At 38.1% G+C, this 27140-nt stretch overlaps 1 protein-coding gene across 4 annotated transcripts in view; it reads right to left on the bottom strand.

Annotated features, from left to right (window-relative positions):
• ETNK1 (ethanolamine kinase 1) overlaps positions 1-27140 on the bottom strand; it is a 139657-nt gene that overhangs the window by 59060 nt on the left and 53457 nt on the right. For 3 of the 4 annotated variants that reach the window (XM_042991942.1, XM_042991941.1, XM_042991943.1), the window contains one exon: positions 14132-14223. Coding sequence is in view for 1 of the 4 variants with exons in the window: in XM_007099106.3 (XP_007099168.2) it covers positions 1733-1888 (156 nt within the window). In the remaining 3 variants the exon portion in view is untranslated. Of the gene's footprint in view, positions 1-1732; positions 2184-14131; positions 14224-27140 lie in introns of those variants that run through there. The other variant, XM_007099106.3, reaches the window with a different exon arrangement.

Below are 27140 nucleotides of genomic sequence, written 5' to 3'. Positions count from 1 at the left end.
AGGATTAAGTGATAAAATATATAGATCACCTAATTCACAATCTGGAACACTGGTACCACAGGATAGCTATTTTTACTGTTCTACAGACAAATACACCAACAGAAACACGAGTCTCAGGCTTAAAACTTTAAACTCTCTACTTAAAAAGTAGCATAGTTTGCCAGCACCAAAGTTTCCCAGGAAGCAGCACTGTCTTTAATTCATATGCTTAGTTTATAATTGACTTTCAGAGTATAAATCATTTTAATAAATATAAAAATTTTCTGTAATAAACTACAAATAAGTTAATAAAATAAGGAGTTCTGAGTTTCAATTGGAAGGTTCAATTTTGGAAGTTTGAACTAATTTAACTTTTTTAATTAAAGGAAATATAGCATATTAATTTTTTTTAATAACACATGAAAATCTTTTTGGAGTCACTATGTCCTGTTTAGTTGGCTAACGCTCCCTTAAAATTTCAAAATTCCGAATAATTGTTTTCCTAAAACACATGAGTCCTTTTAATCTGCTCAAAACTCTTCTAGTCAACAAGAACTGAAACTAACACTCCTGAAAGCCCAAGTGTCAGGAACTGTTCCGGGGCCCTAGAGCACTGTTCATGTTTTATTCATCTTTGTATAGGTGACTACTTTAGCAAAGAATCTGAAATACTGTTAAGTCAATAACACTAATGAATAAATTAGTCAACAAAACAAACCAGATGATTTGGCTACCTCTTAAACAGATCTGAACAAATTCCAAATACCTCAGCCTTCAAAATCATTGACTTTCATGTGTGTATGCAAGGAAAATGGAGGTTCGTTGTCACAGATCCCGAAACTCTAAAAGTTAAATTAATATTCAAAATGTCATGTATACTAAATCATACCTTATTAGAAATAAGTTATTAGAAAACGCCTAGATCTCTAAAGATTTTTCTCCCAATTTTTGTCTACCAATATGACACACTGATCGACCTAACATCAGACATTGCTAGTTTTACTAAGACGAATAAAAAAATTCAGAAACACCGATTCAAATAAAATATGTGTAGAGCTACCTAAGAACTCAATCGAGTAATGCCTGACCATGGTTATTACTCTGAAATCGAATACTCTCGCCATTCCGAAGGTTCGAGACGATAATGCAGGGTGAGACCTCCAGGGGAGTTATCCGCCAGGAGGGGTGGCAGGCAAAGTGGGGGGAGGGAGAGGAAGGGGGTGGGGGAAGGGGAACGGGGTGGGGGAGGGGGTGGGGGTACGGGCGGGGGAAAAGGGGGTGGGGGGAAGGGTGTGGGGGAAGGGGGGAAGGGGGTGGGGGGAGGGGTGGGAAGAGGAAGGAAAAGACCAGATGAATTAATTAAAGCATTATCCAAGTAAGGAGAGAAGGTAACTAGAGACGACAGAAGAGGACCCCCTAGCAAGGGGAATGGAAAAGGTTCCTTTTGCAGTTAGAAAGGCCAGGGGAGTGGGAGGAGGGGCAACTATCAACAGGGATTTTCCCGGTGTGAATGGGTGCGTCACTTACGTAGCTGCTTCCAGAAAGAAAATCTGCCCTAAGGACAACCTCGCTAAGCAATTATGAAGGAAGGGGGAGTGACCTTCCCAGGTTTGATGGAGGAAACACAGGGTCACTTCCCAGAGGACTGAGGAAAAAGGCGTTCTCGGGTCGACAGAGAACTAAAGGGATTGTGAGAACCCCCCGGGGCCGAGTCTGGGCAGTGAGAGACCCCGTACTGAGATGTGGGCGTTACCTGCAGGGTCACCTCTTGAGGGTCCCAATGCGGCCGCAGGTGTCGCAGGAGGCTGAGGGCCCCCTCCCGGCAACGCTGCTCCTCCTGATCCTGAACCGTGACGTCCAACTTGGGCACCTCCGGGGAGCCGGGCGGAACGTGGATGTAATTGGCCATGGCCCAGGCGACGGCAGAGACTACCACCACGACGACGGCGACGGCGACCACGAGAACGGCGGGCGCCGACAGGCTGGTGGATCCTTCCGTCCCGGGGCGCCCTCGCGGGAGGGCTAGGGGCGCTCAGACAGACGGGCGAGCGGTAGGAAAACGGCTGGACACGACACTCTCACCGACCCAGGTCTGAACAGCAGCTGAACTGAGCCGGAGATGTTCACGGGAAAAATTCCGCTCGTCTGCTCTCCACCGCCGGCGGCCGCGAAGCATGCCGGGACTGGCCTGACGCTAGCGTCACGCGCAGGGCGGGGCCTCCGCCTGCGTCAGTTGGCTGAAGACGACTTTCTAGCCCCAAGCACAATGGGCGACTGCAGCTAGCTCGGTACCTAGGTCGTCTAAAGCTCGTCCCGCTAGCTTTTAATCTGAAAACGCAGGCTCCTCTTCCGGAATGCGCCTGAGCTCTGCGAAGACTCGAAAGGCTGTGAAGCTTTAGATCACATGATCGGGGGCTTTTGGGGTCTGAATTTGAGTTATGACTGAGTTTTTCTCGGAAGCGAGGAACGTGCCCTGAAGTAACCCCCAGATCAGCCTTTGAATTTGGCCGGAATATGGGCATGGGAGATTAACTGGCTCGCCTTGATCTCGAAGCCGCTCTGTCCTGGCGACCACACAGTTGGGTGGGCAAACAGTATACAGAAGTCATGGTATTTGGGACAAACTTAGATATTTGTGTAAAGACGGCAACACTTAAAGATTTATTTTTGATGCCAGATGTTTAACCATACTGAGAATTATTCAGAGCCAGGAAAAACAGGTTATAGTCTAGGATGAAGATGAAAGGTTAGGGAAGAAAAATGGTTTTGAGACTCAGCACTTACAGTGGCTCCACGCCTGTTTCAGGGTATTCCTGCATGGACCTTACAATAACTACCTTAAAACTTTTAGCTTCAAGTTTTATAGCAGCTATTTCCTCTGTTAAGATAATATTGGAAACTGGATAGTCCACAATTTATTGGGACCTCCAAATCTTCATTATGATTGAGAAAAATGATCTGAGATATGATCTGTTAATCTATGTCTTCCCTGAAACATTTAGTACATGGTGAATATGTTTATTAGTGGTAAATCAGTAACTGGATTCAGCTTAATTAACATTCAAATGTTTACCTCCTTAACATGAGTTTACAATGATTGTTCAGAATGAACCTATTTAGCTTTGTAAATCACAAAATAAATAGCTCACTGTCAATAAGGGTAAATTCATAAAAAGAAGAAAAAGAAAATAGCACTGGGTGTTATATAGAAGTGATGAATCACTGGGTTCTGCTCCTGAAACCAACACTACGCTATATGTTAACTAACTTAAATTTAATAAAAACAAGGGGGGCGCCTGGGTGGCTCAGTTGGTTAGGCATCTGACTCTTGATTTCGCCTCAACATGATTTCATGGTTTTATGAGTTGATGAGTTGGAGCCCTGCATCAGGTTCTGTGCTGGCAGTGTGGAACCTGCTTGGGATTCTCTCTCCTTCCCTCTCTCTCTGCCCCTTCCTCACTCACGTCTCTGTCTCTCTCAAAAATAAAATTTTTAAAATTTAAAAAATAAAAATAAACTGAAAAAAGAAAATACAGTATTATAATACAGCAAGGGAGTTGAATCCACATTTTCCAGATATTTTTTTAAATTATGTACTACAATAAACAATAGATTATACGTTCCAAATTGGGGAGAAATAATATACTAATACTAAAACACATATGTATAAAAGATCAGTAAAACCTGAGCCAGATGCTCAGCCTTTGGAGGTGACTCCACTGGGCCAGCACCGTTGCGAAATAAACAGTTTTCTGATTCCCCTAGTGCTTGTTGCTTGTGCCTTCCTGGACGCCAAGTATTTGCTGTAACAATACTTTCACATTTTAGATGGTATCTCTTTTATTTTTGTATAATTTGTATTATTTTATACTGATATAGCGTATATAGTACATATAATATATACTATACAGATGAAATTTTAAAATGTTTTAAACTATACTTTGAATTGTAAAATAATTTACTAGCAAATTATAAAAAAATCATTTTGAGGGGCACCTGGCTGGCTCAGTTGGTGGAGCATGCAACTCTTGATCTCAGGGTTGTGAGTTTGAAGGTTGTGAAGAAATGTGATTTCTTCACTACATTGAGTGTAGAAATTACTTAAAATCCAAAGAAAAAAAATTATTTTGAGAACTGCACAAGTTTGTAATTTTTTTTAATGTTTACTTATTTTTGAGAGAGAGAGAAAGAGACAACGTGAGCAGAGGAGGGACAAAGAGAAAGAGGGAGACACAGTATCTGAAACAGGCTCCAGGCTCTGAGCTGTCAGCAGGGAGACGCATGCAGGGCTCAAACCCACAAGCCCTGAGATCATGACCTGAGCCAAAGTCCAATGCTTAACTGACTGAGCCACCCAGAGGCCCCATAAGTTTGTAATTTTAAAGAAGCATCCTTTCACAAGAAAAAAAAATATTATGTACCTAAGAATAAAATTAACAAAAGATGTGCAAGTCTTTTATGGATGAAATTATATCAATGGAGAAATCTTTTCATAAAAAAGAAAAGATACTTATAAAGATCTTTGTTTTGACTCAACTAATCAATAACTATAATGCAATTATAATTAAAATCTCAACAGGGTTTTTCACAGAACTTGTTTAAATGACGTTAAAATGTATGCCAAACTTTGTCCAAGAAAAGCAGCTATAATTTTTTTGTGGGGAAGGGATGGCTGCAGAATAAGTTGAGAGAACCCCTCCTAGTAGGATTTATTATATAAAGTTTAGGAATGGGCAAATAGACCAGTAGAACCTAATACTGATTCCAGAAAAATACCTAAACATATATGATAACTTTGAATATGACAAAGGTGGCTTTAAAAATTAGTGAAAAAAGGGGTGCCTGGGTGGCTCAGTCGATTGAGCATCTGACTTCAGCTCAGGTCATGATCTCACAGCTTGTGAGTTCGAGCCCCACATCAGGCTCTGTGCTAATCACTCAAAGCCTGGATCCTGCTTTGGATTCTGTGTGTCTCTCTCTACCCCTCCCCTGCTCATGCTCTGTCTCTCTCTTCTCAAAAGTAAATAAAAACATTAATTTTTTTTTTAATTAGTGAAAAAAGGATGGGCTAGTTAATAAATGGTACTGGAACAATTGCCATTCATATGGGAAAATTTTTGATCCCTCCTCATTATGTATAAAAATTAATTCTGGGAGATTAAAAACCTTAATATTAAAACCAAAACCCAAAAAATATATAAGAAATGTCAGTTCTTATCAACTTGATCTATACAGTGCAGTTCCAATGCAAATCCCAACAAGTTATTTTTGTGGCTTTTGACAAACTGATTCTAAAGTTTATATGGAGAGGAAAAGGACTCAGAATAACCAATTAAATACTGAAGAAGAACAACAACAAAAACAGGCACTACCCAACTTCAACACTTACTATAAAGCTACAGTGATCAAGACAGTGAAGTATTAGTAAAGAATTGACAAATCAATGGAACACAATAGATAGTGCAGAAATAGATTCACATGAATATAGTTAACTGTTGAAAAAGGAACATAAGGCAATTCAATGGAGAAACGCTATTTTTTTTCAATAAATGGTGCTGGAACGACTGGACATCCACATATAAGAAAACATGAATCTAGACACAGACTTTATATCTTTCACAAAATTAACTCAAAATGGGTTATTGACCTAAATGTAAAACAAAACTATGAAGTTCTTAAGTGAAAACATAGGAGAAAATCTAGGTGACCTTGGGTTTGGCAATGACTTTTTAGATACAACACCAAAAGCACAATCCATGAAAGAAAAATTGGTGAGTCAGACTTCAGTAAAATTAAAAACTTCTGCTCTGGGAAAAACACAGTTAAGAGAATGCAAAGCCAAACCACATGACTAGGAGAAAATATTTGCAAGACACACACATATCTGATAAAAGACTTGTATCCAAAATATACAAAAGAACTCTTAAAACAATAAAGGAAAAAATTTTTTTTAATGGGCGGAGGATCAGAATCTCACCAAGAACACATACAGATAGCAAATAATCACAAAAACATGTTCACACCATGTGTCATTAGGGAACTGAAACTTAACAATGATACCACTACGCACCTATTAGAATGGCTAAAATCCAAACTGTTGACAACACCAAACTTTGGTGAAGATGTTGGGAAACAGGAATTCTCATTCATCACTAGTGGGATACAAAATGGTATAGTCACTTTGGAAGACAGTCTAGCAGATTCTCATAAAGCTAAACATAGTCTTACCATGTTATCCAGAAATCATGCTCTTTGATTATCCAAATGAATTCAAAACTTACAGCCACACAAAAACCTGTACTCAAATGTTTATAGCACCTTTACTCATAACTGCCAAAACTTGGAAGCTACCAAGATATCCTTCAACAGTTTAGATTTAAAAAACAAAAACAACGAAAAAGTGTTACATCTACATAATGGAATTTTATACAGCAATAAAATGAAATGTGCGATCAATCCATGAAAAAATGAAAAACAAATGAAATAATCTTAAATGCATAGTATTAAGTGAAGGCAACCAATCTGAAAAGGCTATATACTGTATGATTTCAACTATATGACATTCTAGAAAAGGCAAAACAGTAGAGACAGTAAACAGAATAGTGGTTACCAGGTGTTTAGATAGAGGGAAGTAGGGATAAATAGATGGGGCACAGGAGATTTTTAAAGCAGTGAAACTATTCTGTATGATACTGTAATGCTAGATACATGACATTATGGGTTGTCAAACCCATAGAACTGTACAGCACAAAAAAATGAACATAAATGTAAACTATGGACTTTAATTATATTTATATCTTTAGTAATCAGCATCCTGCCTTACTATAGTAGTTATGCAAAAAATGTAAATGAATGAATAAAAAATGTATAAGAAAATATGGGATCAGATCCCTACAATTATAAGTGAAGGAAGGATGTCCTAAGCAAGACTCATACAGCACTCAAAATTTTAAGAGGACTTCAAATACCTCCATTTTGACCTCAAACATTCTCACTGATTAAGTTCTTCTTTCCAACTTGTCTCTTAACTTGGGCAAAAAACCATGGGGGCAAAGCATCCTCTGATGGGAACCAAAACAACCCCATCAAGCAATAAGGACTGCTCTGAGCCAGCAATACTTCACTCGTGACAATGATGACCTGATCTTTATTGCCCACCTGCATGTACCCATGGGTCTTTGTCCCCCATTTGCCTTATATAAATCGGGAAGTAGTTTGGCACTTTGGAGACAATCTTTGAGACACCAGTCCTCAGTCTTCCTAGTGTTGGCCTCACTGAACTAAATTCCTTTCTTATTTCACCACCACTCATTTCTCTGCCTTCGGATTTTGTCAGGACAAGTGGCCAGATCTGGACTGGTCCCAAATTGGGACCCCTGGAGCCAGGTACTCTTGCACCCCTGTGCCCCTGCACCCTGTGCCCCAGCTACACAATGAAAGAAAAGGACTGATAAGTTTTTTATAATATAACTGCATATGTATATGATCAAAAGGGAATTACTGTTCAGAATACCACTAATAAGAAAGCCAAACTGCTCAGAAAAATAGGCAAAGAATATCAATTCTCAGAGATGAACTCTGAATAGCCATTAGGCTTATGAAAATAATCAAGGCAATGCAAATTAAAGCAACAATGAGATACCATTTTATATCCATTAAATTGAAAAACAATTGAATTCCTGTAACGTCAATTGGATATTATTGATGGGAAGGTAAATTTATTTGGAAAAAAAAAACTTTGGAGTGCAATATTACACTATTTAATAAAGCTGAAGATAAGTATTCATTACTACCCACAAATTTCAATTGCAGGTATACACAAAAATCCCCCACATATACATGAGAAAGTGTGCAGGAATATGTACTGCAGTCTTGTTCATGATAGCTAAGTGTCAACAGCCTGTCTCTCATTAGGAAAATGACTGGATGAAGATAGATGAGTAGATAGGTAGGTAAGTAGGTAGATAGATGATAGATAGATAGATAGATAGATAGATAGATAGATAGGAATATCCTACAACAGAATAAGGATGACAGGTGGAAAATATGCATGTATTTATGCATATATTCAGGAGACAATAATGGCACTAGAAGTCAGAAATCAAGCTATAGCAGTTGTTCTGGGAATCCAACAGCACCTCTGGTTAATTGAAAACAATTGGCTTCTCTGTCTTTTCTCTCTCCACCTGTTTTTATCTCTATTGTGCTCCTAATTATCTGTTTTTGCTTCCTTGTGATTTCTGCCTACTGGTTTCTCTCCATGTATGTCTCTATCGTTCGTTCAGGTCTTACCCAAAAATTGCTCCTAGGGTGGCCTTTCCACTGCTTCCTACACAAGCTGTTTTATTTTTTTTGGGTATCAGTTATTACCTATGTAAGTTACTTTAAAATCAACATATTTACTCTTTTAGAATCTATGTTTTGTACTACAGTGTTAACTCCAGGAGAGCAAAGCCATAGTCTATCTTGTCTATTGCCACACCGCCTGGAATAGTGCCTAGAACTTAAAAGGTACCCAATAAATAAATACTTAAGCCCACCTAGTTAGCTCCTGATAGTCTGCCAGTCTCACATAAGAATAGCCTTCAGTCAAAGGTTGTATTTGCTCATCGCCCTAGAGTACTCTGATTATGTTGAGCTGCCCTACTGATTACTTCCTAGGCCACAGGCCAACCCATAAATTATCTCTGGCTTTGGAACAAAGTCTTAGCTGTAGGGTATCATTAAATCTGCTCAGCACTTTGCAACATGTCTAGAAGATAGAAGATAGTTATGAAGATATAACATCAATATAAAATGTCCATCGTATTTTAGTCCCTTTTCTATATTTGGGACATTGGGGTCACCAGTACCTGCCTCCTATCTTTGCTTCTTGAAACCCCACTCATCCTTCAGAGTTTAACTGTACAGCAATCATGTTCATGGAGCTGAAGGGGAGCAGAATTTACCATTTCAAAATATGTCACTTTGGCATGAGGATTATTTTGAGCTAAAGACGATCAAAACCCAGCAGATTCAGGAAAGCTCTTTACCTCCCCCTCAATTGCCTAAATTTACATTGGAAAGGGGACCTGTACAGGAAAGAGAGCCATTCCAGAGGTACCTTTTTCTCTAAGAAACTTATCTGCATAGTAGGGTAAGCTTTGTTTTGCAAACATCCTCTGTGACTTCCAACGAAAGGTCTTCCTCCTTTTTGTATCCCCAAACCACTACCCATTTCCTTAGCTCAGGATGTTGCATAAGCCTCAATTACCTGGATGTTCCTTGAGTCTTCCAATCTTTACGGGGCTCCCTTATACACAATTTTGTTTGTTTTTCTCCTGTTAATCTGTTTTATATCAATTTAATTTAGACCAGCCAAAGAACCATAGAAGGGAAAAAGGGAAACATTTTCTATCTCTATAAAGCCTATTTGGATTTTCCCAGTCCAAATTTACTTCTCCCTTTTATACATCTGTTAGAACACCTAACAAATTCTGCCATATGCCACCCACATTGTAGATTTAAGTCATAAAGATTGTGCTACACATAAAAGACTAGTAAAATGTTTATAACTTGTTACATAATGAGCATTATATATGAGGAAATGAAAGGATCACTGAATGTAAATCCAGAGGCTTTGGTCATAAATTTTTTAATTACAGTGGAGTTAACTTTAGTTACCAGAGTAATATTGTAAAGAATTTACAGAAGAAAATATTATGTGTAACAAGGTTATGTGGTCATGTCTAATAGCTAGATTGACCACCAAACTGAAAACATGTTTAAAATAAATAACTCTGGGGCCGCCTGGGTGGCTCAGTCGGTTAAGCATCTGACTTCAGCTCAGCTCATGATCTCGCGGTTCGTGAGTTCAAGCCCCGCGTCGGGCTCTGTGCTGACAGCTCAGAGCCTGGAGCCTGTTTCAGATTCTGTGTCTCCCTCTCCCTCTCTGACCCTCCCCCGTTCATGCTCTGTCTCTCTCTGTCTCAAAAATAAATAAACGTTTAAAAATAAAATTAAATTAAATTAATAACTCTGGGGCTCCTAGGTGGCTCAGTTGATTAAGCGTCCAACTCTTGGTCTCAGTTCAGGTCATGATCTCACAGTTTGTGGGTTCAAGCCTGGCCTCAGGCTCTGCACTGACAGTGTGGAGCCTGCTTGGGATTTCTCTCTCCCTCTCTCTCTGTCCCTTCCCAACCTTCTCTCTCTCTCTTTCTGTCTCTCAAAAAATAAAAATAAACTTAAAATTTTTTTTAAAAGTTTTTATTTATTTTTTGAGAGAGAGAGAGAGACAGAGCATGAGCAGGGAAGGGGCAGAGAGAGAGGGAGACACAGAATCTGAAGCAAGCTCCAGGCTCTGAGCTGTCAGCACAGAGCCCGACACAGGGCTCGAACCCACAGACTGCAAGATCATGATCTGAGCCAAAGTCGGATGTTCAACTGACTGAGCCACCCAGGTGCCCCCATAAAAAATTTTTTGAATGCACTCTGGGAGCGCCTGGCTAGTTCAGTCAGAAGAGCATGTGACTCTTGATCTCGGGGTCATGAGTTTGAGTCCTGAATTGGGTTGTAGAGATTACTTACATAAATAAATAAACAAACAAATAAATAAGCAAACTTATAATAATAAATAATAAAATAAATAAATAAACTTTAAAAAATGTAAAGGACATGAATATCCTGCTCTTCTGTTTCCCCACCAAAAGAAAAAAAGAAAAAGGAAGAGTCTCTAAATATTTAGATTTTAAGAGATGCTACATAAAAATGAGGCAGCACCTGTCATGCACTTCACAACTTTAAGATAGCCTAGGGGTCTGGCTGCCTGTAAAACTACCACAACAGCCACATTAAACATCTAAGAAAGGCTGTGCTACTTATATGCATGTTCAGTTATAAGAGCTAATTTTTAACTCTATAAAACATGTCTATTCATGCTGGTTCTAGCTTGCCTCTTTTTCATATTCCTAGAATCAGAGTATTACTCAGTTATTTCATACAATAGAGAACTCCTTGAGAACAAGAATTCTTTTCCTCTTTACATCTTCCTTGGTCTCAAGGCAGTGTCTTGCATAGTGTAAATTACAAATATGGATTGAATTGAACAGAGAAATTTTAATTTAACCATCTGAAATATGTAAGGGGAAAAAGTTAATAAAAAATCCGGTACAGGGATGCCTGGGTGGCTCAGTCAGTTAAGTGTCTGGCTCTTGATTGTGGCTCAGGTGATGATCTTACAGTTCGTGAGTTTGAGCCCCTGACAGTGCAGAGCTTGCTTGGGATTCTCTTTCCCTCTCTCTCTGCCCCTGCCCCACTCACATTCTCTCTCTCTCTCTCTCTCTCTCTCTCAAAATAAATAAACTTTAAAGAAAATTTGTATAGGAATGGGGCTTCTGGCTGGCTCAGTTGGTAGAGCATGACTCTTGATCTTGGAGTTGTCATTTTGAGCCCCCCATATTGGGCAGAGAGATTACATTTAAATAGAGTTTTTTTAATGTTTATTTATTTTTGAAAGAGAGAGAGACAGAGTGGGTGTGGGGGAAGGGCAGAGAGAGAGAGAGAGAGAGAGGGAGACACAGAATCCAAAGCAGGCTTCAGGCTCTGAGCTGTCAGCACAGAGTGCAACGCGGGGCTTGAACTCATGAACCAGGAGATCATGACCTGAGCAGAAGTCCGACTCTTAACTGACCGGAGCCACCCAGGCACCTGGGGAGAGAGATTACTTTAAAAAATAAAATAAAATAAAACATCGTTTAAAAAAGAATCATTAATGAAATGGGGATGCACCTTACCAAATGTTGAACCATTTCATAAAGCCATAAATTGTGAGGCTGACACAGGAATCAAAAGAGAAAGAAAGAGAGGGAGAAAGAAAACCAAGTATATATGGATAATTAGTATGCAATAAAGGTAATATTTAAAATCAGTGGGGAGAGCAGATAAATTTTAAAATAATACTGAAATCACATTTTTCATAGTATTTGATAAAGTGGGTTTAGCAGTCATTGTTATTTAAATGGAATTAACTAAATGTTCACAAGTGCTGATCATTTCATCTTAATTCTATGTACATCAGGAGCAAAAATATCACCTTATAGGTAAAAAAAAAAAAATTAGCCTACTTAAACCCTGTTTATTTTTTAAATCCATTTTTCCCAGGATTTAGATGATGATTGGCATTCAATAGACAATAATTTTTTGTTGGATAATAAAATGGGTGATAGGGTAAATGTGTTCTGCATTATAGTTCAAAGCAATTTTTTAAAAGATGTGTGAGGCCATTCACTTTTTTTTAAGTTTATTTATTTATTCTGAGAGAGAGAACATGCATATACACATGCCGGAATGCAGAGAGAGAGGGAGAGCAAAAGAGTCCTAAGCGGGCTCCTCATTGTCAGTACCAAGCCTGATGTGGGCCTAGATCCCTTGAACTATGAGATCATGATCTCAGCCAAAATCAAGAGTTAGATGCTTAACCAACTGAGCTACCCAGGCACCCAAAAACAATTTTTTCAGACTCCTAAGGTATACTGAATTGAATAATCACTCTATATTGTTTTAGTATCATTCCAACTTTACCAGACAAACCCAATTACTTTAACACCAATTCCTAAGTTAAACATTTAATATCTCAATTCTTTTTTTTCCTTTTTTTATTTTTTTTATTTTTTATTATTCATCTTTGAGAGACAAAGAGAGACAGAGTGCCAGCAGGAGAGGGGCAGAGAGAGAGGGAGACACAGAATCCGAAGGACGTTCCAGGCTCTGAGCTATCAGCACAGAGCCCAATGCGGGGCTCAAACCCATGAACCATGAGATCATGACCTGAGCCAAAGTGGGACGCTTAACTGACTGAACCACCCAGGCAACCCTTGATTCTTTTTTTTTTTTTTACGTTTATTTATTTCTTTTCGAGAGAGACAGAGAGTGCGGAGGGGAGGGGCAGAGAGAGGGAGACAGAAAATCCCTAGCAGGCACCACACTGTCAGCACAGAGCCCGGTGCGGGGTTCGAACCCACGAACCATGAGATCATGACCTGAGCTGAGATCAAGAATTGATGCTCAACTGACTGAATCACCCAGACGCCCCTAATATCTCCCTTCTTATGCCTATTCCATACCCCATAAAGAGTGTTTGAAGCAATATCTTGATAATGGTAGGCAAGGATTTCAGAGTAATTGTGTGTGCATCCAAACTACAAAAGACTAATATCTACTCCCTGTGTAACTACAACATATGAAAAACACACATCAAATAAGGGCCACTTACTCAGCTTCATATTTTACTGTATCTTGCTCCAAAGGGTGTAGTTTTGATTTCTAGCTCTTTAAGGCATATTACACACAGATTAGAGAGGTAATAAATGATATTAAAAGGTTTTGAGTTTAGTAGTTACAAATCCTGCTATAGAATTTGAGCAATTTACTTAATCTTTTTGAACCTCAGTTTCCTCATCTGCAAAACAGTGATAATAACAGTGATGCCAAGATGATTTAAATAAATGATTGTCAAATCTTCAAAATAATGAGTGGCCCTTATAAGGACTCAAATCTCAAATATGTTTTGAGTTATTATTAAATGTTTATCTGAATTAAATGAAATGGCACATTATAACTAGTTACTATTGGGGCTTCTGGGTGGCTCAGTAGGTTAAGCATCTGTCTCTTGATTTTGGCTCAGTTCATGATCTCATGGTTTTGTAAGTTTGAGCCCCACATGGGCTCTGTGCTGACTATGCAGAACCTGCTTTACATTCTCTCTCTTTCTCTACCCCTCCCCTGATCACACTCTCTCTGTCTCTCTCAAAATAAATAAGTAAATAAATATACACTGCAATAAATGAAATAAAGTAAAATAAAAAGTAAATAAAATAAAAATAAAGTAAATAAATAAAAATAAATAAGCAAACTTAAAAAAATTTTTTTAGTTATTACTAAATGAGATGGTGCCATTATTATTAGATGGTAGAAGGGAAAAGACTTTCTTAACTTAATCCAGGAGAATTGCTCGAATGTTTTGACATTAGTTCAGTAAGTGGGTTTCAAACCCCCAAACTGACTTATGGCTTCAGGGTCTGCCTACCCCAAGGATGTTCCTCTATTCTTTCCTTGGGATAGATTTATCAGGACTTAAAGGAGAATATTCTGGGTAAGGAGAAGATCAAGGACCTACTTTCTCCAGTCCTTTGTAATCCACTAGGTCTGCTCATGTTTCTCTCCTTTTCTTCTCATTGTATATTTTAAAGCTTCCCTGAGTAACATGACCTGGAAAGAGAGCACAATAGCGAGGAATGAGGAGTGACATAGTGATAATGTCTCAAGCCACCTAAACCCAGAGCAGATGCAGAGATTGGCCATTATTTTGGAGGATTTATGGATACGAAAATTCTGAAGATTGATGCTGAAGAATTAAATGAAATACCAGTTGTTTTAGTTTAGTTTTGTTTTTTAAATGAAGATAGGTGGAATGAGTCCTATTAATTGTCAACTGGCAAGATAAACCAGGATACCTAAGTAACCATTAGATAAGAGCTTATCAGGCAATCGAGTAATATAACAATCCAGAAGAGCTTAAAGTATAGTGAGACTAAATCCTGATGGTTAAAAAGGACAAAGCCTACTGTACTAATTAATTAACTTTTATGATGGTGTCAGACCATTAGTGATGAGGAAACACTGGATTTCATGTATTTGGACTTTGGTAAAATGTGATTCTTTCTTCCTGTCAACGTGTTAGGACCGTATGGTCTAGAACCAAGTATTATACATTAGACAGAAATTGACCGAATATCTTATCCAAATGGTTTACACTACCACTGCTGTTGAAACGTGCCAAATCGGGCTATTTAAGGATCAGTCCCCAAGGATTTTTAATCTATGACATGTATGACATATTTTACAAAAAACAGTAGTAGTTTCTACCCACTCCTACAACTTTGAGTCATTGCTCAAAAATAGTAATAGCCAAATCAAATTACACTTCTTTTTTTTTTTAAGTTGACAGAGACAGAGAGAGAGAGAGAGAGAGAGAGAGAGAGCGAGTGAGCACAGGGGAGGGGTAGAAGGAGAAAGAAATAGAATTTTAAGCAGACTCCACACTGGGTGTGGAGCCCAACATGGGGCTTGATCCCACAACCCTGAGATCGTGATCTGAGCTGAAATCAAGAGTTGGACGCTTAACTGCCTGAGTCACCAGGCACCCCATAAGTTACACCATCTTGGCCCAAAGCCGTATGTCTGAAAAAAATATATGAGAGGTGACCAATGCACAGATCTTCACACAGAAAAAAATTTAAAAGGCAGGTGGGAAAAAGGAGAAGAGACAGAACGGTAAACAAAAATCTGATTAATATAAAGTGTCCTAGTTACCCACAAAAGAAATATAAAACTTATGTATTATATAGATACAAGTTGATTCTTTTAATGTTAATTGTATTTTGTCTTGGTCATAAAATAATAAACATTAAGACAGGACACATGCCAAGTCATACAAAATCAAAATTATTAGCCTGTGGTTGAAAAGAAAGGTCCAAAATTAAGAAATAAAGAAACATTCTTCTAAATAAAAACTGAGTCAAAAAGGAAATTTAAAATACATGAACAATATTTGGGAAATAATTGATATGAAAACAATATACACAAGGTGGACTGCAAACTTGTAGGTCAATTTATAACAATTTTACCATAAAAATAGGAAAAGTGGGGCGCCTGGGTGGTTCAGTCGGTTGAGCATCCAACTTCGGCTTAGGTCATGCATGATCTCGCAGTCTATGAGTTCCAGCCCCACGTTGGACTCTGTGCTGACAGCTCAGAGCCTGGAGCCTGCTTCAGATTCTGTGTCTTCCTCTCTCTCCGCCCCTCCCCCGCTCATGCTCGCTCTCTCTCTCTCTCACTCTCTCTGTTAAAAATAAATAAAAACCTTAAAAAAATTTTTTTAATAAAAATAGGAAAAGAGATAATAAGCACTGTTTATCATTTTATATATTTTTTAAAAACAATTTATGAGAGAGAGAGAGAGAGAGAGAGAGAGAGAGAAAGACTGAGGGAGGTGCAGAGAGAGAGGGAGAGAGAAAATCCCAAGCAGGCTTACACTCAGCACAGAGCCCCCCTGGAGGCTTAGCCTCAGTCTCACAACCACAAGATCAGGACCTGAGTGGATATCAAGAGTTGGATGCTCAACTGACAGCCACCCAGGCATTCCTCATTTTTAAAAACACCCTAAAGGGGCACCTGGGTGGCCAGATGGTTGAGTGTCCAACTTGAGCTCAGGTCATGATGTCATTGTTCTTGGATTTAAGCCCCGCATTGGACTCTGAGCTAACAGCTCAGAACCTGCTCTAGATTCTCTGTCTCCCTCTCTTTGCCCCTTCATCACTTGTGCGTGTACTCTCTCTCTCTCCTCTCTCTCAAAAACAAACATTTAAAAATTAAATAAATAAAAATATAAAATGAATAAAAAATAAAAACACCCTAGGGAAGGGAAGGTGGGGGACACAATGAGACCCATAAAATCAATCTCTATTTGAGATCAGCCAAGTCTACCTTACTTATAATGGGATATAGAAATGTAAATGGGATTCTACACACCACCAATAACTAGTTTGGAAGAAAAAAAAGTTTTTAAAGATTATATTGGCAACTGCAGCAAAAAGAATAAATTACCCAGAAATAAAGATGTGTAAGAATTCTTTTTCCTATAGTATATACTAATTTCTTAAAACTATAAAATATTAATATGTATGAAGAAAAATCCTCTATTTTTTCCTATTCAGCAATGACTATCAATAACATTAGCTTCAGATGATTTGGTTTAAATAATTTAATCAATATGTCAATTGGCCAAAACATATTTCCAGTAACTTTAATTTTCAAATATGATGCCCCACTGAGCAATTTCTCAATATTTTTTATATTATTTTTATTTATTGTTTAAATCATAAAGATTTGGGAAGCTGTATGTTAACTGCAATAAGATCCAGTCTATTCTGAATGATTGTTGTGACTTAAAGTCTTTTCAGATTATTGCACCAAAATGATTAAGGTTTAGGAAGCATTTAAATGGCTTTTTAAAATTCAAGGCAAAAAATGAAACCTAAATGTGAATCAAAAGCTTTGTATTGGGTAGCTAGTCGAAATTTTACAATGATTTTAAAATGTCTTTTAGAACTTCTGAAATGGAAACACAATTAAGACACCTTTTGTGAAGCAGATGAAATGAAATTGGTTGTCAAATCATATCACTGAATGTTAAATTCTGCCAAGTAACCAGTAAAGAGAATTTACATGGGAAATGTTCCTTTAAGTCCTATTTGAAATTATAAACCCTGAAGTAAAAATGATTCTGACCATTATGGGTTAGGTTATATCACTTGTTAATAACAGGTTCTTTACCAAAATTCTCAAATCTCATAAGCTGTAAAAACCAAAAGTTCTTTTTGATGTTTGCCATAGACTAATTGAGTGACAGATTCAGAATTGAATTGAAGCAATTGAAGCAAAATCAAATTACTTATAGTCATTTGTTCCACTTCGTATGAATTCATAGTTTAAATCAGGTATATTCATTTATTTGCCTTAGGGAGGTTCCCAGACTCTGCTGAAAATATTGTATAAAATTTGCTATCTACTCTCATTTACCTTTCTAAATCTGAAAAATTATGAATTCTAAAACTCATCAAGCCTCATAGATTTCTGATAAGGGGTATTGGGCTTGTAATATGTAAGGTTTTTTTTTTTTTTTATCAAGTATACTCTGACTCTAATGCTTTATTTTAACTTAATTCATCTCACAATACTTATAAGAAATGCACAGTGGTTATTTCCATTTTATAGATGGGGAAACTGACACACAGAAAGGTGAACAACTTGCAAAGCTAGTAAGGGGCAAAGCCTAGATTCAAAACATGGCTCCAGTTGGACAGCTGGACTAGCTCAGCTGGCTTTTGAATCAGAGGTCAAGGCTTACTTAGCAGATAAGTAAAAAAAGCTAGTTTAATGACTATTCACACTCAGTTTTCTCATTGTAAAATGAGAATAATATTACTAACTAGCTCATCAGATTATTACTTTGATTAAATAAAACATGTAAATCACTTACGATAATGGCACATAGTACCTACTAAGTATGTTTGCTATTATTAATAGTATTGATCAGTTTAAGTCAACCTGAACTATCAATCCCAGGGGGAACCGTGAAATAGTTAGAAACAACTTAGATTTTGCATCAGTAAAAAGAAAATATTTGCTTAGGGATGGGCGCCTGGGTGGCTTAGTCAGTTAAGCCTCGGACTCTTGATTTTGGCTCAGGTCATGAGCTAATGGTTTGTCAGGAGCACTGACAGTGTGGAGCCTGCCTGAAATTCTCTCTCTCTGCCCTTCTCCCATTGTGTGTGTGTGTGTGTGTGTGTGTGTGTGTGTGTGTGTATGTGCACGCACTTGTATGTGCTCTTTCTCTCAAAATAAAAAATAAACTTAAAAGAAAAAAAAGAGAGAGGCACCTGGGTGGTTTGGCCAGTTGAACTTTTGACTTCAGCTCAGGTCATAATCTCACAGTTCATCAATCTGAGCCCCACATTGGGCTCTCTGCTGTCAGTGCAAAGCCCACTTCAGATCCTCTGCCCCCCTCTCTCTCCACCCCTCTCCTGTTCATGCTCTCTTTGTCAAAAATAAATAAACATTAAAAAAAAAAGGAAAGAAAATATCTGCTTACACTACGTAATCTAGGACTATGTGTATAACTTAAAAAAATAATATATTCAAAAGAAACCCATTTGTTCCTTGTGCTATGGTTTGTAAACACAGTGTCTGACACAGAGTAGATAATCCACAAACATTTCTTGAATGAACAGTGCTATAAAGTCATAAAGAGGCAACCACGTGCTTCAAATTATGAAATGTTGATTCTGAGTCCATACAAGACAGATATCACTGAAAGCCTTGGTTGATAATGGTAGATACTAAAATGTTAATGAGTTCATTGACTTCCTATAAACAAATAGTAGAGTCCACAGTATATATTTTATTAGAGTTGTGCTGAAGAACATCTTACCATACTTAGCTGGCGAGATGTCCAATAACGAGAAAAAAGCACAGAGCTTTCCTTCCCATTCTAAGTCTTTCAGGCCACAAACTGGCTAACATCGGGAAAGGGAGACTCTCGGATGAGCAGAACCCAGACCTAGTGGGTCAAACTAGGCTGAAATTTATTTTATTTTATTTTATTTTATTTTAATGTTTATTTTTGAGACAGAAAGAGAGAGTGTGAGCGAGGGAGGGGCAGAGAGAGAGGAGACACAGGATCCAAAGTAGGCTCCGTGTTGTCAGTGCAAAGTCCGATGTGGGGCTCAAACCCATGAACCATGAGATGATGACCTGAGCTGAAGTCAGATGCTCAACCGAGCCACCCAGGCGCCCCTAAGCTGAATTTTAAATAACCAAATATGACTGGGAAGCTTGGATTCTGACTGAGATGTCATTAAGAGATGAATTGGGACTTTGAGGAGCGTTGAAGTCATTTAGAAAAATAGAAGTTTTATATTTATGCTGTACTGAGAGGAGACTGCTTATTAAACTAGTTATGTGTATTTTTCTGGCAAAAAAGGCTTTGAAAAACCTTTAGAGCCCTTAAAGATTTTAGAAGCCCATAGGATACTTCAGAATAATTTATAATATATATGAATCTCCTGACGTTAGCATTAGTAGCAAATAAATAGTATACCAAGGGTGTTACCTTATTTATTTTACTTATTTTTATCATGCTAGAATTAGCACTTGTGAATTGTGATTAATGATTTATCATTAAAACATAAAATGAAAAGGCACAGGTGCTTGGCTGGCTCAGTTGGTAGAGCACATAACTCTTGATGTTGGGGTTATGAGTTTGGGCCCTACGTTGGGTGTAGAGATTACTTAAAAATAAAATCTTAAAGGGGCACATGGGTGGCTCAGTCAGTTAAGCATCTGACTTCAGCTCAGGTCATGATCTCATAGTTTGTGAGTTTGAGCCTTGCATTGGGCTCTGTGCTGACAGCTCAGAGCCTGGAGCCTGCTCCAGATTCTGTGTCTCCCTCTCTTTCTGCCCCTCCCCTGTTTGTGTTCTATGTCTCTTTCAAAAATAAATAAACATTAAAAAAAAATTTTAAAGTAAATAAAATCTTAAAAAAAATAAAAATGAAAAGGCAATCTATGGAATGGAACAAAATATTTGCAAACAATATATCTGATAAAGGATTAACATCCAGAGAGCAGACTGGTCACTGCTTGGGTGGTGGGGGGATGAGAGTTAGAATAAGTGAAGGTAGTAAAAGAGCGTAAACTTCTCGTTGTAAGATGAACAAGTTCTGGGGATCTAACGTACAGCATGGTGACTATAGTTAACAAAACTGTATCGTATACTTGAAAATTGCTAAGAGTAAATCTTAAAAGTTCTTATTACATACAAAAAAGTAACTATATGAAATGATGCTCTGTTCACTACCTTATGTGTGTTAACCAACCTCATTTCACAATATATATGTATATCAAATCATCATATTTTCACCTTACACTTACACAATATTGTATGTCAATTATATCTCAATAAAGCTAGAAAAAAAAAAGAAAAGGAAACGTTTGGAACTAGATAGAGATAGTAATTGCATAACATTGTGAATGTACTAAATGCCACAGAACTGTTCAGGTTTTTTTTTTTTTTTTAATGTTTATTTATTTTTGAGAGAGAGAGAGTGAGAGTGGGGAGGGGCAGAGAGTGAAGGAGACACAGAATCTGAAGCAGGCTCCAGGCTCTGAGCTGTCAGCACAGAGCCCAACGTGGGACTTGAACCCACGACCTGTGAGATCATGACCTGAGCCAAAGTCAGATGCTTAACAGACTGATCCACCCAGGTGCCTCTGTTCATTTTTTTAAATGTTTATTTATTTACACACACACACACACACACACACACACACACACACACACACACGCACGAGCAGGAGAGGGCAGAGAGAACGGAGAAAGAGAATCCCTAAGCAGGCTCCATGCTCAGGGAAGAGCCTGACACGAGACTCTAACTCATGAACCATGAGATGACCTGAGCCAAAATCAAGAGTCAGATGCTTAACTTACTGAGCTACCCAGGCACCCCTCAATTGTTCAGTTTCAAATGGTTAATTTTGCTATGTCAATTTAATTTTAATGAAAACAGAAAGTAAAAGACCAGTACAAATGTTGCCTTTAATAAAGTTGCAAATAATATACTTTCATATCATATTATTATACTTTTCTGTTTATGGTTCTTTTCCCCTAACTAGGTATATGCTCTGTAAAGATAGGAGCTATATTTAAACATTTTTGTATCACCTACCCAGCACAATGCCTGCCACATAGTAGTCACTTAGAAAATGATTGAATTAATTAAAGAATTAAAAAAGTTACTTGTATTTCTCATCATGAAAGTTGAAGTTAAGTTTTGGATGACTAGCACATTTTGGAAAAGTTATTGATGTTCCTGAGTATAAAGTGCTGAATGTGCCAGGTTATTTAGACCTTTTTCATAAGATTACAGGAGATTTACCTAACAGAGCTGATAATTGATTTTATTTTTCACCAAATTGCTGACACTAATATACCTGTTAAAATTATGAAAAACATCTAAATTGCGTTGGCTTTCTAAGGATCACTTTGTTTACTTCGGGCTTTTGCAAATTTATTACTGTGAAGTCAATGAACAGTTCTAAGAGATCTTAATTTCCCAGTAAGGTGATAGTGAGCTAGATGGTGGAATATGACCTGAGGCTTGCAATTCTACACGATTGTTTAACTTCTTCAAGTAACTCATTAACTATTTGTACTACGAATATAAAGTGCATGACAGTTTTGATATAACTAGACTAAGAAATGTTTTTGGAAGTAGGAAATTCTTCATACTTTTATGCTCTTACAGGGCTCTACTTCTTGTGAGTTGTCTTTCATTCACTGAGACATTCCCTCGAAATTTTCCTTTGTGTTTAACTATTCCAACCTTAAATGTGCTGTGGCTAGGGTTGCAAAACTTTCATTTGAACTTTGTTTCGTGATTCATTTCTCATAAGAGTGGGACTTTCAACTTGGCACATACTCAAATATGTGCTTGGAAATATTCTTCAAAGAAATAAATAGTGATACAGTGATTAAAAAACATTCTGTTAAAAAGCAAATTTAATTTTGTTTAGATTAAAAAAAATTTTTTTTAAGGTTTATTCATTTTTCAGAGACAGAGGGAGACAGAGCGTGAGTGGGGGAGGGGCAGAGACAGAGGGAGACACAGAATCTGAGGCAGGCTCCAGGCTCTGAGCTGTCAGCACAGAGCCTGACGCAAGGCTTGAACTCACAGACTGTGAGAGATCATGACCTGAGCTGAAGTCGGATGCTTAATCGACTGAGCCACCCAGGCACTCCAATTTAGATTTTTTTAAATCTTTGTTTGTATGTTTGTTTGTTTTTGTTTGTTTATGAGAGAGTGAGAGAACACCATTAGGGGAGGGGCAGAGGAGAGGGAGAGAGAGAATCCCTAGCAGTCTCCAAGCTGTCAGCTCAAAGCCCAACACAGGGCTCAATATCATGAATCGTGAGATTGTGACCTGAGCCAAAATCAAGAGTGGGATGCTTAATCGACTGAGCCACCCACCCAGGCACCCCTAGTTTATATTTTTATATGTGATGGCATACCTTTAAGATTTTAAGTAAAATAACATTGGCATTGATATGGTTATTTTCTCAGCTTTATGAGTCTGGCTACAGGTCTCCTCCTATCTGTTAACTTGGGTAAATTGTTTAATGTGAACATAAAATTTCCTCAAATACAGGTGAAATATTTTCAGACGTGGTATTAAGTAAAAATCCAGCTTAGCAACAATTTAGACATTTATGTCTGTCTTGTTCATCTTTTATTTCCTGGCAAAAAAAGAACCTGAACTAATTACTTTACAATTTAAGAGTATTTGGGCTGCCTGGCTGGCCCAGTCATAAGAGTGGACAACTCTTGGTCTCGGAGTTGTGAGTTTAGGCCCCACATTGGGTGTAGAGATTACTTAAAAATAAAATGTTAAGGGGCACCTGGGTGGCTCAGTCACTTAAGCCTCCAGACTTCAGCTCAGGTCATGAACTCACAGTCCGTGGGTTTAAGCCCCATTTCGGGCTCTGTGCTGACTGCTTGGAACCTCTAGCTTGCTTTGGATTTTGTGTCTCCCTCTATCTCTGCGCCCCCCCTCCCCTGGCTTGCATTTTCTCTCCCTCTCTCTCTCTCTCTCTTTCTCTCTGTCTCAAAAATAAACATTAAAATTTTTTTTAATAAATAAAACAAAATCTTAAAAAAAAAAAACAATTTAAGAATATTTGAGCTGACCTGCAATTAAAGAATCCTCTTTGTTTTTGATATATAACTATGTTTACCAAACATGGATGAGTTTCTCAATGAAAGAAAGTAATATTTCTGCTGAACTGAGTTCAAGTCAGACACTTATAGAATTTCTATTAATTTGTAATGTCACAAAAATAAATGCAAAAGAATAGTACTCTTTTAATGAGGGTGTGGGTAAATATAACCAGAAAATCTTGATCGATTGTACACGTGCCTTCTGGGAACTTCTACAACTAACGTTTTTGAACACTTCTTTATGTCAGCCAGTGTTCTACACACTGTATGAGTATCACTAATCTTCATAAACACTTTGAGAGAACACCATGATGAGGTATATAGCTCTCTTCAAGGAGAGATAAACTTTTTATTAAAACTTAGCAGTATAAGGCAATTGAAATCTATTAAGAGATAATTCCCATTATTTTCTGTTGTGGTTTTTGTAAAGGCTGCTTTTAGGCAACAGGCTTGAGTAATGGAAACTTGAGTAAGGCAAAAGGGCCTATGGCACCCACCCCACCGAACTGAATACAAATAAACACAATAAGCGACTAACCAATAGGCTCTTTACATTAAGTCAGTAATCCCCATATTCTCTCACTCCGCCCTCTAACTTTGGCCCCCCCCCAACACCACCTCATAGCGATGGTGTCTCCTCTGCTGTCCTGCCTGCAGCTCCCCTGTGATGTGCTCAATAAACTTCTATCTCCTTTGGTCTAACTTGGGTGAATCCTTTCCCCGCCAGTGCCTCAGGCCCCCATCCAAAGAGAGCGCCTGGCGGTTGTACAAATGATGTGTAATTCACATTACACATCACAGTTGAACACCGCACCTGATATTCTGCTGTCAGTTCTAGAAGAGAATGAAGAGTATGTTCGGAGGAGGTTGAACAGATTAGTGAAGATTTAGATCTTTTCGTGCTGCCTCAAGGCACAAACAAGATAAACTAAATAGGAAATAGAAAGAGAGTGTGTGAGTGAATGAGGTCCCTTTGCATTGCTAAAAGCACACAAGGTGAATATTACCAGGGTAGAGAGTTTGTTTTTGTTCTTTTAAAATATATTTCAGTGGTGCCTTGGTGACTCAATAGTTAAGTATTCTACTTCTGATTTCGACTCAGGTCATGATCTCATGATTCTCACAGTTTGAGCCCGGCGTTGAACTCTGCACTGACAGCACAGAGTCTTCTTGGGGTTCTCTCTCTCCCTTTCTCTCTGCCCTCCCCCGCTCCTTCTCACACCCTCTCTCTCTCAAATAAATAAACTTAAAAAAAAAAACTTAAAAAAATAAAAATAAAATATATTTCAAAAAATATATAAAACAGCTTTACCAAAAAATTAGGGGAAACTAGGGAAAGGAGGAACGGAAGGAGGGAGGGAGGAGAACAGAAGTGGGGAAAGGAGAGAGAGAATAGAAAAAAACATAAGGGATAATCTATCAATCTATCAAAATTATGTTAAGAGGGAGCGCCTGGGTGGCTCAGCCTGTTAAGCAACTGACTTCACCTCAGGCCATGATCTCGTGGTTCACGGGTTCCAGCCCCACATCAGGCTCTGTGCTGACAGCTCAGAGTCTGGAGCCTGCTTCAGTTTCTGTGTCTCCTTCTCTCTCTGTTCCTCCCCTCTCGTTCTGTCTCTCTCTCTCTCTGTCTCTCAAAAATAAATGAACGTTAAAAAAATTTTTTTTTTAAATTACTTTAAGAGGAAAATGCAAAGTAATCTAAGATGTAGCCTCCAGGACACAGGGGTGCAATATAACTCCTGGATCTAGTAGTCCTAGACAGACCAGGTTCAGCCACTTGCTGCCCACAGAACCCAAAGGTACAGAAAGAAGTGGTGGTGAAATAAGAAAGGAATTTATTTCAGTAAGGCCAACAAGACGGTGGACTAATGTCCAAAGTGCTGAAAATACTTCCAGGTTTATATTTTTAAAATGTGGGACACAGGTCAGTGGGTATATTCTGGGAGGCAGTAAAGGTCAGGTCATCATTCTCATGGGTGGCGTCTTGCCGGCCCAGGGCAGTCCTCAAGGGGATACTTGCCCACAGGGTCTTTTGCCTGACTTAAGAGATAAGCTGAAAAGAAGAACTTAATCAGTTAGAAAGTTTGAGGTCAAAATGGAAGGAGGTAGTCTTCTTTCAAAGATGGTAGTCATTATTATTTTTATTATTTTATTTATTTATTTATTTATTTATTTATTTATTTATTTATTTAGAGTAGGCTCTGCACTGGACATGGGGCTAGAACTTACAACCCTGGGATCAAGACCTGAACTGAGATCAATAATCGGATGCTTAACCAACTTAGCCACCCAGATGCCCTGATAGCTATTATTTTCTGATGAGAATAGGAAAGTTTGTCCAATCTTATGATTTGGCAAGCATAATAAAAGTCATTGAAACAATCACATAAAAAAAGACACTAAGAAATAAAACACCCAGGGACCACCATCTTCCAGCAATTCGCCAAAATGACTAACACAAAAGGAAAGAGGAAGAGCACCTGCTACCTTCTTTAGGCCTTTTAGAAAACCCGGAGTGCTTCCTTTGGCCACATATATGAGAATCTGCAAGAAAGATAATATTGTAGACATCAAGGGAATGGGCACTGTTCAAAAAGGAATGCCCCACAAATGTTATGGTGGCAAAACTGGAAGAACCTACAGTGTTAGCCAGCATGCTGTTGGCTGGCACTGTTGTAAACATACAAGTTAAGGGCAAGATTCTTGCCAATAGAATTAATGTATGTATTAAGTGTGTTAAGCACACAAAGAGCAGAGATAGCTTCCTGAAGGGAATGATCAGAAAAAGAAGGAAAATGAAGAGAAAGATACTTGGGTTCAACTGAAGCACCAGCCTGCTCTACCCAGAGAAACACACTTCATGAGAGCCGATTGAAAGGAGTCTAAGCTGCCAGAACCCATTCCCTATGAATTCATGGCATAAGTGTAGAAAAAATAAAAGACCTCAAGACTATAAAAAAAAAAAAAGGGAGGAAGGAAGGAAGAAAGTAAGCATGCAGTGTTGATGAAGGTATATATGATGACTGTTCTTAAAAAACATCTAGTGGGAGTGTGTATAAGTTGATACGTTTAAACAAAAAAAACGATTTGACAGTATAAAACATTTATAATTTTCATTCTGTAATTCTATTTCTGTGCATCTATGCTAGTGAAATATCTTAAACAGGAAAGAAGCCATGAGTACAAATATATTCATCACAGTGGTTTTTAAGTAGTAGAAAAATGGAAATAATATGAACACAGTTATAGAAGAATGGTATATTAACTCGAATATATGCACTTGGTAGAAACTTATGCTTTCATCAAAAAGGAATTTTCAAATAAGATGTACCAGCATAGAAATATATTTGTTGATGAATGGAGACATTCTCAAAGAAGTATAGTTCAAATAGCCAAAATACTAAAAACAAAATTGTTTAATGTTTATATTTGAGAGAGAGAGTGCGTGAGCAGGGGATGGGCTGAGAGAGACAGAGACAGAACCTGAAGCAGGATCCAGGCTCTGAGCTGTCAGCACAGAGCCTGATGTGGAGCTTAAACCCATGATCTATGATATCATGACCTGAGCCGAAGTCGGAGACCTAACCAACTGAACCACTCAGGTGCCCCAACAGCCAAAATATTTTTGAGGGGATTCTAATAATCAACTTGTCTCTCATCTAAAATTGTTAATAAACTTCGATTCACATACCCACCAACACTTCCCACATCTCTTTTTCTCTTCTTTCAATTTTCCACAAACCCACATTATGCTGGAGCCCCTTACTGACAAACCACAATCAATAT

Source organism: Panthera tigris, chromosome B4 (genome assembly GCF_018350195.1).
Source record: "Panthera tigris isolate Pti1 chromosome B4, P.tigris_Pti1_mat1.1, whole genome shotgun sequence".
In the NCBI taxonomy this organism is placed as follows: domain Eukaryota; kingdom Metazoa; phylum Chordata; class Mammalia; order Carnivora; family Felidae; genus Panthera; species Panthera tigris.
The sequence above is the reverse complement of the archived record's forward strand: the minus strand, read 5'-3'. Positions and strand labels throughout refer to the sequence as shown.